This window comes from Pristiophorus japonicus, chromosome 7, assembly GCF_044704955.1.
Source record: "Pristiophorus japonicus isolate sPriJap1 chromosome 7, sPriJap1.hap1, whole genome shotgun sequence".
NCBI classification, from domain to species: Eukaryota; Metazoa; Chordata; class Chondrichthyes; family Pristiophoridae; genus Pristiophorus; species Pristiophorus japonicus.
Genome location: NC_091983.1, coordinates 17,025,678 through 17,043,460, shown reverse-complemented (window position 1 = coordinate 17,043,460; position 17,783 = coordinate 17,025,678). Strand labels below are relative to the sequence as shown.

The following is a 17,783-nucleotide window of genomic DNA, read 5'->3' as shown; positions in this document are numbered from 1 at the left end:
AAGACCTGGAACTCCCTCCTTAACAACACTGTGGGAGTACCTTCACCATATGGGTTCAAATCGGAGTTCAAGAAAAAGGCTCACCATCATCTTCTCAAGGACAATTAGGAATGGGCAATAAATGCCGGCCTTGCCAGCAACGCCCACATTCGGAGAATGAATATTTTAAAAATGACTGATTCAATCAGGGCCAGAATAGGGAATTACTGAACTAATCAGGATCACATCATAGAATTCCAGCAACATCTTTTGATTTTTCAATCTTTGCCGTGGCACGGCAAACCCTTACTTAAATAACTTTTTATTTTGATCACAATTAAAGTCCCCTCTACAATAGGGCAGGACAGAGGGTCAGACAGCACCCGTGGGGAACTGGGGTGGTGACTGGGGATTGGATGTTCTGCTTTTCAGATAGGCTGTGGTTACACTGAAGTACTGAAATATCAGAAATACAGAAATATGCCCGAACCCTAACTCTGCACTATACAACTGCGGTTATACTGAAATACCAGGCCCGAGACCAGTATTTGGGGAGTTCAACTGCCCTAACCCTACACACGAGCTGGCCCGGGAGGGCGACGGCTGTGAAGAGGGTGACTGGATTGAACATCACCATAACCCAGGTTGGTGATTGGAGTGTGGGCAGGTACAGCAGGAGCGGCGAAGGAGAGGTGTGAGTTTGGGGCCCAGAAGAGGTGAGGGCCCAGGGGGCAGCACGGGCCAGCCCACACTGTGATATGTGTGCGCACTAGGTCCGTGCAGCAGAGCTGGTCTCCAGTCATCTTGGTTAACCCTTGCCACTGCACCAAGACAAAGCTGTATCACGCCCGTGTGGTGGCTGGTGTGCAACGGCCACCGCACATTAAAAAAATCCACGCACAGGCATCTTCCACCCTTCAACATGTAGTTCGGGATCTGGAACATTAGGTCCTTCACTGAAACACCTGTGAACTCATAGAACTCATCTCTTTTTGGCGTGGAAACAAGTCACCCTTGATTCGAGGGATTGCCTAAGAAGAAGAACAATACAACTGCGGTTATACTGAAATACCAGGCCTGAGACCAGTATCTGTGGAGTGCATGTGCAGCCAGCAGCATCTGAGTTATATTGAGAGCTGTGCCTTACTGTGAATCACACTGCCCATTAGGAGAGTGTATAAACATGTGTACACACATCTGCAGAGTTTTGCTCCCCAAGTGGCTATTTTATTTTTTTCGGAGAGGGTGGGCTAAATGTCCATTATCTAATACTATTATTGAGATTCTATAACAAGTTTATAAAGAGCCCAGAAGGAACACTGGATCTCCCAAACCCTTTTTAATCACCTACTGGCAGTGTACTCCAAGCGCAAGTGCATTATGACCTCCAGCAGGAGATATCACACTGCTTCACTTTACAACTTGAACCTGTATTTATATAGCGCCTTTAATGTAGTGAAATGTCACAAGGCGCTTCACAGGTGCGTAATCAGACAAAAATTGACACCGAGCCAAAGCAGGAGGCATTAGGACAGGTGATCAAATGCTTGGTCTAAGAGGTAGGTTTTAAGGAGGGTCTTAAAGAAGGAGAGCAGTGGAAGGAAGGAATTCCAGAGCTAGGGGCTAGACCGCTGAAGGCAAAGTCGCCAATGGTGGGATGAAGGAAGCGGGGGATGGAGAAGAGGCCAGAGTTGGAGGAGGGCAGAGTTCTAGGAGTGTTGTAGGGCTGGAGGAGGTTATAGAGATAGGAAGGAGTGAGGACACAGAGGGATGGAAAATGAGGATGAGAATTTTAAAATTGAGGCGTTACCGGACCGCGAGCCAATGTAGATCAGGGGTGATGGGTGAATGGGATGTGGTGCGAGTTAGGACAGGGGCAGCAGCCTTTTGCATGAGTTCAAGTTTACGGAGGGTAGAAAATGGGAAGCTGGCCAGGAGAGCAATGGAATAGTTGAATCCAGAAGTAACAAAGGCACGGACGAGGGTTTCAGCAGCAGATGGGCTGATGCTGGGGCGGATACGGGGCAGTGTTACGGAGGTACAAGTCTTGCATCAGATCAGCACCTGTTTCTGGAGTTGTGCTGCTACGCTTCACATCGATGCTAAAATGAAAATCTTAACCATAGTGTTCGACATCCTGGGGCTAGAAATTTGTTGGCTTAGTGCCACCTGTTAGCGCCCGAGAGGGGCGCCAGTGGACCGGTAAGCCCCTAGCGCCCGAGTGCCATGCTATGACAGCCTGCCGCCAACTTCATTGGTGGTTTAGCAGCAGCGCTGCCATTTGGTGACGTCACGCGCGGGCAACGCCCTCTTAGCACCGCGTTCACCAACTTGATTGCATTCGCCCGCCGTAGCGCCTGGCGCTGCTCCCGACAGGGAAAGCAGGCACTGCAAAGAGGATCCCGGGGCGATATCTGAAGGACTGACCAGGTAAGTGTTCAGATTGCACTTTATTTACAGTTACTTACCTTTCTGACCTCGAGAAGACTGTTGCTACAGTTTCTTCCATTTTTGGCCTGGTCCACCTCACCTCTTTAGGCGCTAAGGTGCCGGTATCCTAGCGCCTCAACTTCAGCAGCGCTCCTGCCCCATTAGCATCCTAAGAGGGTTGTGGAATTCTTCAGTTAGCGTTCCACTCCCCATTGGAGCGCTAAAAGTGAATATCCTGGTTGGAGGCGGTAAACATCACCCGACAGTAAAGTTAGCGACCAGGCAGTGTCACTGCCTCAAACCAGGAGATACTGAATTTTTAGCCCATTAATGTATTCTCCTTACTGTAACACTAGTGAATGTCACCCAAGCACCATCAATTGGGCTTTTGAATGATTGGGTCTACCTACTTCTAGTAAATCAGACATCAAGCAGTTGGTAGATCCACTTAAGCCAACAGGAATTTACCAAGAACGATAAGTAGCTCATATGTGTTTGTCAATCTTTATTTTGAAGTAGTAAGGTGTTAAGCTGGACTTTTTATATCAGCAATTAGCAGTTATGGTACAGCCTGGTGTATTTTTTTGCATTTGGTGCCTATTTTAAGTCCTATAATTGAAGAGCTTTTTTACTCTAGTGTCATTTTACACCGATATGATTTAAATAACATGTTTAAGACTAAGAATAATATTTGAATGGGTAGCATTTAAAGTGCAACATGCTGAGGCGAGGTGGCGATAATGTTGGTTATATTCTTTCATTGTTTGCCTGACCTGTAAACAGAGGGAGAATTGTTGGCTCTTTAGTATGGATGAGCTTAAACATGGTGTCCCATTAGCAAGCATGTGCTCGCTTACAGTAGGGCTGATTGCACTGCCCACCATGTGTGTTGTACCCATGAAGTAAATCAATTTTCCTTCTTTTCAAAAGGGTGAACTTGGAGAAAAGGGAGACAAGGGAGAACATGGAGATGTGGTACGTAAGTTGCATTGATAAAATAAATTCAAACATTCTCAGTCATGCCAGTAATCATAACATAAGAACATAAGAAATAGGGGCAGGAGTAGGCCATTTAGCCCCTCTTACCTGCTCCGTCATTCAATAAGATCATGGCTGATCTGATCCTGGCCTCAACTCCACTTCCCCGCCCACTCCTCATAACCCTTGACTCCCTTATTGTTCAAAAATCTGTTTATCTCCACTTTAAATATATTCAAAGACCCAGCCTCCACAGCTTTCTGGGGCAGAGAATTCCAAAGATTCACGACCCTCTGAGAGACGAAATTCCTCCTCATTTCCGTTTTAAACGGGCGACCCCTTATTCTGAAATGATGCCCCCTAGTTCTAGATTCTCCCACAAGTGGAAGCATTCTCTCTGCATCTACCCTGTCAAGCCCCCTCAGAATCTTATACACTTCAATAAGATCACCTCTCAGTTTTCTAAACTCCAAGGAGTATAGGCCCAACCTGCTCAACTTTTCTTCATAAGACAATCCCTTCATCTCAGGAATCAACCTTGTGAACCTTCTCTGAACCGCCTCCAATGCAAGTATATCCCTCCTTAAATAAGGAGACCAAAACTGTACGCAGTACTCCAGGTGTGGTCTCACCAATACCTTGTACAGTTGTAGCAGGACTTCCCTACTTTTATACTCCATCCCCCTTGCAATAAAGGCCAGCATTGTGGTGTTTTGCTAGACATTTGGTGATAGTGTCCCTCAGAGAATTCTTACTTTGAAAATGGTCCATTCTGGTTAATTTTAAACGCTTTTATGCTTCACATTGGATAGATCTTTCATTAAAAAAAAGGAAAAACAAAGCGACATTTGGATTACAGGTGCAGCGCTTAAAATCCGGAACCCTCAGGACTGAGGCCATTCTGGATTCCGGGCTTTTCAGTACTTTCGATTTGCTTTCTGACACCACATGCCTTCCTTCCCCACCTCAAAGTGCCACTCCTGGCTTTTCTCTTCCGACCTCCCTCCCACCTTCCAAAGCAACTGTCCCAATATCTCCCTCTTCCCCCTCTTCCCTCACACACTGCTGAGCCCAGCAGGGCTCCTTATTCCCCGACCTCTTCCTTTTCTCCTTTGATTCTATCCCTTCTCTTCTCACTTCCCTCACTCCGCCCTTTATTTCCCCTCGCTCCGCCCATCTCCTCTCCACCCAACTCTCGGGGCCTGCTGCTGCTTGAAGTGATTTAGACCGCCGCATTCTGTGGGTGTGAATTACTCACAGAAGTTCCTGCCCACAATATAGTAGGGTCGCCAACTCTGGTCAGGCGAATACCTGGAGGTTTCATCACATGACCTCCTGCCTCCAATAGCCCTGCCTCCCCACACTCCCGCCATTGGTCGGCCAACATGTCTATCTTCACAGTGCCCCGCCCTCCCACGCCAATTGGAAAGCAAACAGGTTTTTAAATACCCGATTGGATGGTGCTTGACTGTCAATCAAACAGCCATTGTGTCCCATCTCCAATATTTTTATATCTAATAAATGAAAGTATTCAAAAAAAATGGAAAGAAAAAAACACGCACAATTTTAAAAGACAATCCCGATGACTTTTCTCCTGAGTTGCTTGTCGAAGTGTCTTGGAGATTGGTCTTTATTTCCTGGAGACCCCTGGACAATCCTAGACGGTTGGCAACCCTACAATACACAGAGGCCAGAATCACGACAAATAGCAGTAGGAATTGTGTAGGAGAGTGGCCTTGAGAACGAGGAAGTCCGCACCCTCACTGTCTACGGACATGGGCATGCAGACCCTTGGGAGCTTGTGGCACTCACTTCTGCCAGAATCAGTAGGTATATCACTAATGTGAGAGGGCTCTGCAGTTCAGGCAGCATTCTCCCAACAGCTTTGCAGTGTGCTTGCCTCTTTGTCTGTTTATAAAGCGCTAAGCCTTAAGGGTCTGCCTGTGAAGTCAGGCGGGTGAACGAGGAGGACCTGATCATCCCTGTGAGTGAGCTGCATATTTATTCTCGTGATCTATTGCAGTGAGTCAGTGCACGGATCGTCAGCGTCCCTTATTAATTTAATTTTAGCGTGTCCTTTTTATCAATTTCAAACTGTCAAACTTGAAGTTAATAAACAGGGGAATTGATAGAGTCTCCTTGAAAATAACCTTTCAAAAAACCAGCAAGCACATTGACTACTCCAGTCAACCTGGGACATAAGAACATAAGAAATAGGAGCAGGAGTAGGCCCTTTGCCCCCTCAAGCGTGCTCCGCCATTCAATAAGGTCATGGCTGATCACATGGCCCCCGTGTATGTTTGTCCCTGTGGCCCATGGCTGTTTTCGATATTCCCTTTAAGAATGAGTTTTACCATCAGGGTTCCTTTTATAAAAAGAGGCTGTTATAAAGAATTATATCTAACAGTAACATCATCTTAGTTTTGTTTTACACTTTTCCATCTGATTATTACAATGTTTTTTTAAAGGGAGCAGGGGTGACTTCACTGGAGGTCTAGCCTTGGAAAGGTCACTAAGGCTGACACTACTAGGTGGCAGCATGTACGCAGATAGCGGCTGCTAAATTGTCCCTCAGTTACAACTCTCAACCGACTGATGTTCATTCAGTCCCACGCAATCAGTCTCTGGGACTCCATTAAGGCAATCTCCCCCACCATCATTCACTAATTGTCCCCCCCCCCTCCCATTTTCTCCCCTCCTGTCCTGAACATATTGACTCTTGCTGGGTACGCTTTCACTGTTGTTGGCAATTCCTCATTTCTTACCCAAGTGGTCATTGTTAAGTAGGAGCCTACACCGGGAGTTCCAGGGCTACTTGACAATGGAGAGCTGACTCTGAACCTATCATCACTCGGCATCCACTGGATTTCAGTCAGAACTGAGAAGTCGGACAGATATTTCCCCCGAAGGACTAGCCTCATCCACTGGAGTCAGCTAATCAAACATAGACCAGGGTTCATACTTGGGACCAGCTGGCTTGTATGGTTCAGCACCAAGTGGTTGCTTTAAACATTGGTGTAATGTATGCACCTGTGAGTATGCTCATGGTTTGTAGAGCTGTTGAGTTGGGAGTGGCTTAGCCACATGATGTTCACAAGACTCAATAAAACCCCAGTCAGTTGGGTTCAGGGGATCCACAATGAGGCAGGTGGTTGTGAGCCTGGTGGATGAACTGGTAATGTGTCGTGTGATTGTTAACCCTTTGCTAATAAACCAACTAGTTCTTAATAGCAATGTGTTGCTACGAATTCTTAAGGAAAGAACCCATGAAGCACGTACATTACAATTGGCTCATCAAGCTCTTTACGCAAAAAAAAATCAGTACATGATGCATTTAAGAGAAAGCTAGATAAGTAAATGAGTGAGAAAGGAAGAGGAGGATATACTGATAGGGTGAGACGAAGCAGGGCTGGAGGAGACTCGGGTTGAGCATAAATACCAGCATAGGCCTGTTGGGCTGAATGGCCAGTTTCTGTGATGTGAATAAATACTGTGTAATACAAATGGGCAGAATAAAATGAAAAAAACTGTGGAGCAAAGGACTGCCCAGGGGCATGAGCGACAGAGCGAGGACAAGCACAGAAGAGTGGTAGTAGTGGCAGATGCTATATTGGGGTGCAGATAACTTTTATTTTGCTGCCATGACTGAGAGCCCCATATAGCGTGCCGCCTTCCTGGTGCCAGGGTGAAGGATGTCACAGAACAAGTGGAACCATTGTTGGAAAGGGAGGGAGTGCAGTTAAAAATCAGCATCTTGCATTGTAACCAATGATATAGATAGAAGTACATTTGAGGACTTGCGAAGAGAGTTCAGGGAGTTAGGCACGAGACTGAAAAACAAGACCTTAAGTTCTCCAGGTGCTTTCCGTGCCACTTGGCTGGACAGGTGAAGGAGTGGAAGGCTAGGAAGGTCAATGGGTTGCTGCAAGGCTGGTGCTGGAGGTAAGAGTTCACATTCTTGGGACATTGAAGCAATACTGAAGGAAGGGAAGGCTGCACTGAATGAATGGCCTTTTACTGATACAGCAACAATGTGATTGCGGAGAGGGTTTAAACTAATATGACATGGGATGGGAATGTAAGTTTGAGACTAGAGAGAGCAGGATTGATAACTCTATTGGAAAAGAAGCAGAAGGCTTGGCTGGTTAATAGTGAGGAAATATTATCAGAGAAGAAAGGGATAGGAAGAAGCTATCGGGTAATTAAATAAGAATGCTGTTGTAGCATGGGCAGGGGATCTCAAAAAATTAAATGAGAAAAACTAAAGGTCAGTGTTCCAAAGAAATTGGAGTGTGGATTGAGTGGTATGTATGTGAATGAACAAACATTCTAAACAATTTGGAGTGTTAGAAGCATTTGTAATATTGGAGCGATATGATGCCATAGCTATAGCAGAAATGTGGCTTATGTTTGGTCAAGGCTAGGGACTTTATATTCTTGGTTACAACACCTTCAGGAGAAATAAAGCGGGAAACGGGTGGTGGGATGGCAGTGTTAATAAAAGATTCTATCACAGTGCTGGAACACAAGGATGTTAAGACCAAGGGTTCATTTTAGCCTTTAGCATTTTATCAGGCCGGGGAGCTGAAGGAGCAGTGTGGCGGCCTAGCCCAGCAGGCTGCGCGGCTCCCGGCCTGCGAGCCCCATCGGAGCAGGCCGGGGAGCGGAAGGAGCAGCGTGGAGGCTCACTACTCCAGGGAGCAACGGCAGCGAAGAGGGACGTCATCAAGGTCCAGGTCGGTGATTGGAGCGTGGGCAGGTACTGAGCGGCGAGGTCTGGGCAAAGGAGCGGCGAGGTCTGGGCGAAGGAGCGGCAAGAGATTGTAGAGGGACGTGATCGGGACCCGGGAGAGGCGTGAGTTCGGGGCCCAGAAGAGGCGAGGGCCCAGGGGCAGCACGGGCCAGCCCACACTGCGATATGTGTGCGCACTAGGTCCGTGCAGCAGAGCTGGTCTCCAGTCGTCTTGGTTAACCCTTGCTACTGGGCCAAGACTTAGCTCTGTCAAGCCCGTGTGGTGGCTGGTGTGCAACGGTCACCACAAGTTAAAAAAAAATCCACGCACAGGTATGTTCCAACCTTCAAGATTTAGCTCGGATCTGGAATCTTAGGTCTTTCATTGAAACATCTGTGAACTTTTTGACGTGGAAGCAAGTCATCCTCGATTCGAGGGACTGCCTATGATGATGATTTTAGCCTAGCCACCCAGTGGGAAGGAGACAAACCAGATCGGCTGCATGTTTTGCATGTTGCACAATTTAACTTTTCATTGAATCTGGGAAGGAAAGGAAGGGAACTTGTACAATTCTCAGCGTGCATTATAAGCCACCAGCCAGTGGGGATGAGATAGAAGGGGAGATGTGTAGACACTGCAGAGAGATGTGAGATAATTATATTGGGTGATTTTAACTGTCCCAAGAAAGCCTGGAATGAAGGTACTGTGTGTGGTCAAAGTGGGGAATGGCTTTACAATGAATCCAGGACCGCCTCCTCGATTTGTGTGTTTCTTGACCAACGAGAAAAGAACCATTGCTTAATTTAATTCTAGACAATGAAGTGGAGCAAAAAACAAATGTGAGAATTGTGGAATAGAAGTTTGAGCATAGTAAGTTCCAATGTAGGAATTGAAAAGGATAATGAAGAGTCAAAGATAACGGTGCTGCACTGGAGAACGGCAAAGTTCAGTGAGATAAAAGGGCATCTGGCCCAAGAAAAGTTAGCAAACAATGGGAAATATTCAAATATGAGATGGATAGGGTGCAAAATACCTGCAAGGGACTGGTGCATCAATGAATAGACTGGTGGATAAATAGAGAAACTAAAACTAAAGGGAAACTTGAAAGGAAGACATATGATTAAAATTAGGGCTAACAGTATGAAGGTAATCCTGAGAAATACAGATGTAGTGGAATTGAAAAGGAAGATCGGAAGGGCTAAAAGAGAATATTAGAAAGAGGTTACCAAATAATATATGAGAAAATAGTAAGAGCATTTAAAAGGGAGGGAAGGATTGCTTCGGGGTAAAGGAGCAGAGTAGGAAAGTATGGCCTATATATGTAATAAATATTTTGCGTCAGTTTTTACAACTAATTGGAACTGAGAATGCCGATGTACTAGAGAAGCATATGGAACACTGTTCAGATTTTTGAATTGCTGTAGCGAAGTGCTGTCACAGACAGAATGGGGCAAATAGCCTCTTTCTGTGCTGTAAACCTCTATGATTCTGTGAAGTTAATGTTAACATAATTCTTTGATTTTTAGAAGGGGAATAGCAAGATCTTCATTGTAGGAACCATGGGATGGATTTTGGCTCTGCTCATTTCCGGGCGGTAATGGCGGCTGGGCGGTAAAGTTTGCGCCCGGGAACAGTTTGCACCTCAGTCAGCAAAATTCATCGGCCGGGCCCTGAGTGTGGAGCAGAGCGCTAAGGAAGGCGTTACACACCTTTCTTAGGGCGCTAGGCCGGCTGAGCAACCGAAAATCCCGAGCTAAACAGCCGGCCACTGAGTGCTCCAAGAGAGGTCTGGTGGGGGGGGAAACCTGAAAAAAACACCACCAAAAATATTCCCAATAAATATCTCATGCCACCACAACATAAATCGCAAAAAAACCAATCATACTTACCTGAGGTGGACAATTACCTACCTCACCGCGGCCGCTACAGCTCGGACCGCCAGCTTCCACAGGCGTTCCCAGCAGGGCGCGCTACGGAACGTTAAGGGTTGGGCGGCGGCCAAAAATCGAGCTGGTATTGCAACCAGGGGCGTTGCACACTGGCTCACCTCTTCCGGGCGATAACGCTCCGCGCCCCCTCGAAATTGGCACCGTAAGTCCTGGCGGAGCGCTGGGAGCTGACCGCCAGCCCGGAAGTGCTTACCGCCGCCCCTCCGGGGCGCTAATAGATGCGGCAGAAGCCCGAAAATCCAGCCCCAAGTAATAGAGTGAACTGGAATGAAATCCGTTTGATTGATTTGAGCTGCAGTAGATGGTTCAGAATGTTCAAATGTTTATTTTATTTCTGATCCCTGAATTTATTTGCAAGCAATTCAAAGAAAAGCATTTTTACAAATATTCTTTTTGTCAGCTTTTTATTTTTCGCCAATGCTGCCTTGAGATTTGACTTTAAAGAAAGCAGCATTACTTTGCTGTTTTGAAATAAATCAACAGCAACTATTTGAAAGGATATTTATTCACTGATCCTAACCAGCAAGTCCCTCAGCCTGGAATCCAGCCAGAGCTCATGTTACTGGCTGTTGTCAGACTGCCAGCTCCTAGCAATTGAAACCCTAGCAACATAGCATCCTCAACAGCGTCAGTCATTAGCTCTGTCACAAACAGTTCAGTGACCTGAAACCAACACTTCAGCAATTTCTTTGCCAGTGACACTTTCACTTTGCCCAAACTACCTTCCTGTGGAACTTTTCCTGTGCTGGATTCGAGCTGCCCTGGACAGACAGTAAAAGGGAGATTGAAGTCAGGGGAATTTGTCAGCCCCACTCGAGAGACTTAAACATGTATTGTAGGCTGAAGCTCCAGTGCCAGTACTGAGGGAGCACTGCACTGTTGGAGGTGCTGTCTTTCGGATGAGACATTAAACCGTAGCACTATTTTGTAGAACAGCAGGGGGAGTTCTCCCCAGTGCCCTGGCCAATATTCATCCCTCAAAACAGCATCACTAAAAACAGATGATCTGGTTATAAAGCACTGCTGTTTGTGGGAGCTTGCTTAGCGCAAATTAGCTGCCGTGTTTCCTACATTACAGCAGTGACATCACTTCAAAAGCATCTTATTGGCTGTAAAGCACTTTGAGATGATCTGAGGGCATGAAAGTTGCTATATAAATGCAAGTTCTTTTTCGAAAACTTTTAGAAACAGGAAGAGGCTGTAGAGCCCAATAAGCTTCTCCCTTTTTGATAAATGAGCCCCATGTACACAACTTCTGATCATAACTCTCAAATTCTTCTATTTCCAGAAATACATCGGATTGCCTCTTGAATCCACTCATGGTTAATGAATAAAAATTCTGGTCATTAAAGCCTGGAAAGATATACTTGCCATAGAGGGAATGCAACACAGGCTCACCAAACTGATTCCTGGGATGGGGGGGGGGGGGATTGTCCTATGAGGAGAGATTGAGTAGACTAGACCTATATTCTCTAGAGTTTAGAAGAATAAGGGATGTTCTCATTGATACATACAAAATTCTTACAGGGCTTGACAGGGTAGATGCAGGGAGGATGTTTCTTCTGGATGGGGAGTCTAGAACCAGGGGTCACAGTCTCAGAATAAGGGGTCAGCCATTTAGGACTGAGATGAGGAGACACTTCTTCACTCAGAGGGTGGTGAATCTTTGGAATTCTCTACCTCAGAGGGCTGTGGAGGCTCAGTCTTATTCAAGACAGAGATCAATAGATTTTTGAATATTAAGGGAATCAAGGGATATGGGGATAGTGCAGGAAAGGGGAGTTGAGGTAGAAGATCACCCATGATCTTATTGAATTGCAGTGCAGGCTTGAGGGGCCAAATGGCCTACTCCTGCTCCTAATTCTTATGTTCTTATGAGACTCCCTTTTTAGCTCCCTGCGATGGATGTTCAGTAATTTCATTGATTTTTGTGATATATTCACAGAGCACAAGCACACACAGCTTCCAACATGGCAGGCAGCTCTCTTGGAAGCCTCCGGAAATCTGCCTGGTTTTGTTTATATTATTAACTATGCAGTTGCAGTACACAATACGTCCACATTCACAGTGTGGAGTAACAAACATTACAAGCTTACAGACATTACACTTCTCCCTCCTTAATGAAGAAGCCATCATAACAAACATCATACATAACTTTCATGTTTATACATAACACAGGATATAAACTTTTTTTTTCCATATTTACAAATTTAACTTCACCACTTGTTTTCTGTTTCGAAAAGGATACCTTCGCTCTCGAACAGAACCTTCCAAACATGGTGTCGAATCTAAACTAATTTGAGCTCATCCTGAGGAGCGTTTTCCTCCACGGAATTTCCTTGATTTTCATTTGAACTCACTCTAACTTCAGGCTCTTTGTTTTCCTGACTCGGACTCAGACTTTCATTCTGATTCTCTCCTGGATTTGTTTCCAGTACATTGGATTTAGGATTTGCTACTGGTGTATCAAAACTATCTGATGAGTCAGAAATAATTGAATCATTCCCACCTTCAACTCCTTCCATGTCTGTAGGTAAAATATGATCAATATGAACAAACCTAACCTGTCCATTATCAAATATCTTTACCAAATATGTGTGAGGACCACATATCTTCACCACTCTTCCTAGTAACCACTTTAATCATATATGATGATGGTTATTCACTCTCACCTACTGGTTTAATTTCACACTTCTCTCTTTCACTCTACCCCTATCATGATTCTCTTTCTGTCTTAATTGTGTCCCTTGTACGTACTGTGCCAAATTTGGCTTTAACAACGAGAATCTGGTTCGAGGCTGTCGTTTGAGAAACAACTCTACTGGTGTTCTACCAGTAGTTGTATGAGGAGTATTTCGATATGTAATCAAAAAATTAGCCAATTTGTGATCCAATGACAACAGTCGTTTCCTTGGATTTGGATCTAACATTTTTTTGAATGAGGGCACGTTTTACAATTTGTACACTGCGCTCTGCTGCACCATTCGAAGCAGGATGGTATGGTGGAACCTTGGTATGTTTCACACCATTTTTGCTTGTGAATTGTGCAAATTCTTCTGAACGAAATTGTGGTCCATTATCCGAAACAATTTCTTCAGGGAGGCCAAATGAAGAAAATAATCTTCGTAAAATGTCCAATGTTTTACTTGTTATTTTCCACATTGGAAACACCTCAACCCACTTTGAATGGCTATCAATCACAATGAACAATTGTTGTCCTTCTAACTCAGCAAAATCAATATGTAGCCTTTGCCACACCCAGGGAGTGGGTGCATTTCTAATTGCATCCAATTTTTCCATGGTTGGATGTAAACCATCTTTGTCTGCTCTGTACCCTAAGTACTCCACTGAGTTTTTAAATAACTCACACTTATGAGCAGACACTCGTACTCTGTGCTTCTCTAGCCGTTTGAGGACTTCATTCAATATGTTATTATGAATTTGCCTATTTGGTGCTGAAATTAGTATGTCATCCAAATAACATACTATCCTTTCAATACCTTGCAAAATATGGTTCATCACCCCTTGAAATATGGCAGGGGCAGAAGACACTCCAAACGGTAGCCTATTAAATTGATATAGGCCTAGATGAGTATTTATAGTCAAACATGCTTGGACTCCTCGTCTAGTTCAAGCTGTAAGTAGGCATTCGTAAGATCCAGTTTTGAGAAGATCTGACCACCTGTCAGTGTTGTGAACAAATCTTCTATATTCGGCAATATATTGGGGACATTACCCTCTAGAACCTGGTTTACGGTTACTTTATAATCACCACACAATCTTACCTTACCATCCGACGTAGGTAAAACAACAATGGGTGTAGCCCAATTACATCGATTTATCTTACACATAATGTTCTTAGTCTCTAGTCTTTTGAGTTCTTGCTCAACTTTCTCCTTGAGTGCATATGGTACGGAACTTGGCTTGTAGTAAACCGATCTAGCGCCCTTCTGTACCCTGACACTCGCCTTGAAGCCTTGGATCGGACTGCCCGTTTCACAGAACACCTTCGGATACTTCTTGATGACCTCATCCGTTGATGAAAATCTCGCTTCCACACAGAAAATCTTACTCCAATCCAGCTTCAGTGAGCTCAACCAATTTCTTCCTAGTAAGGCAGACTTGTCTCCTTTCACTACTATTAGAGGCAAGTTCTGAAATTGATCTTTATACTTCACCGGTACGGTGATAGGACCTACCACAGGAATTTTCTCTCCCGAGTAGCCTCGCAGCTCTATCTTGGATTTCTCCAGTTGAAAATCACGTAATTTGTCGCGGTATAGTGACTCCGGTACTACACTCACGGATGCACCCGTGTCAATTTCCATTGGTATCTTGAATCCCGCAAGATCGATGTGGATTTTGATGCTTTCCGAATAGCTGTCCGTTAACCTCGTGCTCCTGATGACGTGTAACTCTAACATCTCCTCGTCCTGTTGTTGTTCTTCCATGCTATGTAGTCTCTTGGGATTTCTACTCATAGCTTTGAACACTTGGACTCATAGCTTTAAAAGCTGGTTTACCCTTCAGTCGGCATGCCTTCGCAAGATGCCCAGTATTTCTGCAGAAGAAACAATCTGCCTTCACGTATGGACAACTTTGAGCAATGTGTTGTCCCAGTCACCTATAGCACCACTTCGACTCTCTGTTAGAATTTCCAGTTTCTGAAACTTTGGGCCCCACCGTCTTTTACTTTGAACCTGCAGATGGTTTACCTCGGTTGATTGACGACCGTAATCATTATTTAATTCTCGGGAATATTGTTCGGCCATGCCCATAGACCTCGCTGTCTGACAAGCAACCTCAAAAGTCAAGTCATCCGTCGTCAATAACTTCCTTCTGATCGCATCATTTTTCACCCCATGAACAAAATGATCCCGTAATGCTCGGTTTTGAAAGTTTCCAAAATTACAGTGCATCGATAGCTTTTTTTATGCTACGATGTAATCATTGATACATTCATCAGCCTTTTGATTCTGAATCCCGAAATGATAGCTTTCAGCAATTTCTAATGGTTTGGGGTTATAGTGCTGCTCCAGCTTCGTTAAAATCTCTTTAAGTGTTGTGTCCTTTGGCTCGTCAGACACAAGCAGATTTACAAGGATTTCATATAATGCCGGACCCGCCTCCGAAAAGAAGATCGCTTTCTTACGTTCAAACATAGCGCGGTTCTGGACTGCATTGTCTGGAACTTTGGTTATGTTAATTGCAGTGAAATACATTTCTAGCCGATCCATATACGCTTTAAAACGTTCCCGGTCGTGTCTATTTTCCCTCAAATGTCCGATTACACCTGCCATTTTAATCCCTAGCTGTTCACACCATGTGCTGTATTTTACCTTGGATTTTGTAGCTTTTTTCAAAGACAGAAACTTCCAAAGTCTCCCTGTCGACTGGCTGAATCCTTCACCAACAAAATTTAAACTTTAAATCATCCTAAAAATCCCATCTCAATCGCCAAATGTGATATATTCATAGAGCACAAGCACACACAGCTTTAAACATGGCAGGCTGCTCTCTCGGAAGCCTCCAGAAATCTACCTGGTTCTGTTTATTATTAACTATGCAGTTGCAGTGCACAATACTTCCACATCCACAGTGTGGAGCTACAAACATTACAAGCTTACAGACATTACAATTTTCATCACCAATCCCCCAAAGTGCTCATTATAAAAGAGTTGACCTATCCATATGCAGTTTCCTACTCAGTGTCCTTGCACCTAGGGAAATGGGCCTAGATCATCAGTTCGGCTGTTCCTCCAGCAGAGGTGCAGGCAGATGGACCTGCAGCCCACACAAGGATATAATCCCGACTCAGGCCGATTTCTCAGCATCAATGTCATTTTGTTGGAGAGAGGGTGTGGCAGGTCCCATGGTGCAGTGTGGTCACCGGTCTCTGTGGCACTCTGCAATCAATTGCATGGGCTTTCAGGCCATTTAGATTTATCATGAACCCTCTGATAGCCATAACAATGTTGGATGACAGGAATGATCAAGCGACCCTTGTCTCTAGCATTTGTAGGGTGCAAATGATGAAAATTAGGTCATATGATGTATTCTTCTTAGAGCAGAGAAGGTTAAGTGGAGATTTAATCGAGGTGTTCAAAATCATGAAAGGTTTTGATAGAGTAAGGAGAAACTGTTTCCAGCGGCAGAAGGTTCGATAACCAGAGGTGATAATTTTCCAACAGTCTATCGACTCTGGATCGCTTCCTATGGACTGGAGGGTAGCTAATGTAACACCACTTTTTTAAAAAGGAGGGAGAGAGAAAACGGGGAATTATAGACCGGTTAGCCTGACATCAGTAGTGGGGAAAATGTTGGAATCAATTATTAAAGATGAAATAGTAGTGCATTTGGAAAGCAGTGATAGGATCGGTCCAAGTCAGCATGGATTTATGAAAGAGAAATCATGCTTGACAAATCTAGAATTTTTTTGAGGATGTAGAGTGGACAAAGGAGAACCAGTGGATGTGGTGTATTTGGACTTTCAAAAGGCTTTTGATAAGGTCCCACACAAGAGATTGGTGTGCAAAATATTGGGGGTAATGTACTGTACTGACGTGGATAGAGAACTGGTTGGCAGACAGGAAGCAGACGGGTCCTTTTCAGAATGGCAGGCAGTGACTAGTGGAGTGCCGCAGGGCTCAGTGCTGGGACCCCAGCTCTTTACAATATACATTAATGATTTAGATGAAGGAATTGAGTGTAATATCTCCAAGTTTGCAGATGACACTAAGCTGGGTGGCGGTGTGAGCTGTGAGGAGGATGCAGAGAGGCTGCAGGGTGATTTGGATAGGTTAGGTGCAAATGCATGGCAGATGCAGTATAATGTGGATAAATGTGAGGTTATCCACTTTGGTGGCAAAAACACAAAGACAGAATATTATCTGAATGGTGGCCAATTAGGAAAAGGGGAGGTGCAACGAGACCTGGGTGTCATGGTACACCAGTCATTGAAAGTTGGCATGCAGGTACAGCAGGCGGTGAAGAAGGCAAATGGTATGTTGGCCTTCATACTAGAGGATTTGAGTATAGGAGCAGGGAGGTCTTACTGAAGTTGTACAGTGTCTTGGTGATGCCTCACCTGGAATATTGTGTTCAGTTTTGGTTTCCTAATCTGAGGAAGGACGTTCTTGCTATTGAGGGAGTGCAGCGAAGGTTCACCAGACTGATTCCCGGAATGGCAGGACTGTCATATGAGGAGAGACTGGATCGACTGGACCTGTATTCACTGAAGTTTAGAAGGATGAGAGGTGATCTCATAGAAACATGCAAAATTCTGACGGGACTGGACAGGTTAGATGCAGGAAGAATGTTCCCGATGTTGGGGAAGTCCAGAACCAGGGGACATAGTCTAAGGATAAGGGGTAAGCCATTTAGGATTGAGATGAGGAGAAACTTCTTCACTCAGAGAGTTGTTAACCTGTGGAATTCCCTACCACAGAGAGTTGCTGATGCCAGTTCAATGGATATATTCAAGAGGGAGTTAGATATGGCCCTTACGGCTAAAGGGATCAAGGGGTATGGAGAGAAAGTAGGAAAGGGGCAATGAGGTAAATGATCAATCATGATCTTTTTGAATGGTGATGCAGGCTCGAAGGGCCGAATGGCCGACTCCTGTTTCTATGTTTCTAGGACACAGATTTAGGGTAATTGGCAAAAGAAGCAGAGGCGACATGAGGGGAAAAAAATGTTCATGCATCGAGTTGTT

At 44.8% G+C, this 17,783-nt stretch overlaps 1 protein-coding gene across 1 annotated transcript in view; it reads left to right on the top strand.

Annotated features, from left to right (window-relative positions):
- LOC139267082 (collagen alpha-1(XIX) chain-like) overlaps nt 1-17,783 on the top strand; it is a 679,874-nt gene that overhangs the window by 520,055 nt on the left and 142,036 nt on the right. Inside the window, exon 29 of the mRNA XM_070884859.1 lies at nt 3,340-3,384. Coding sequence (XP_070740960.1) covers nt 3,340-3,384 — 45 coding nt within the window. The remainder of the gene's footprint in view (nt 1-3,339; nt 3,385-17,783) is intronic.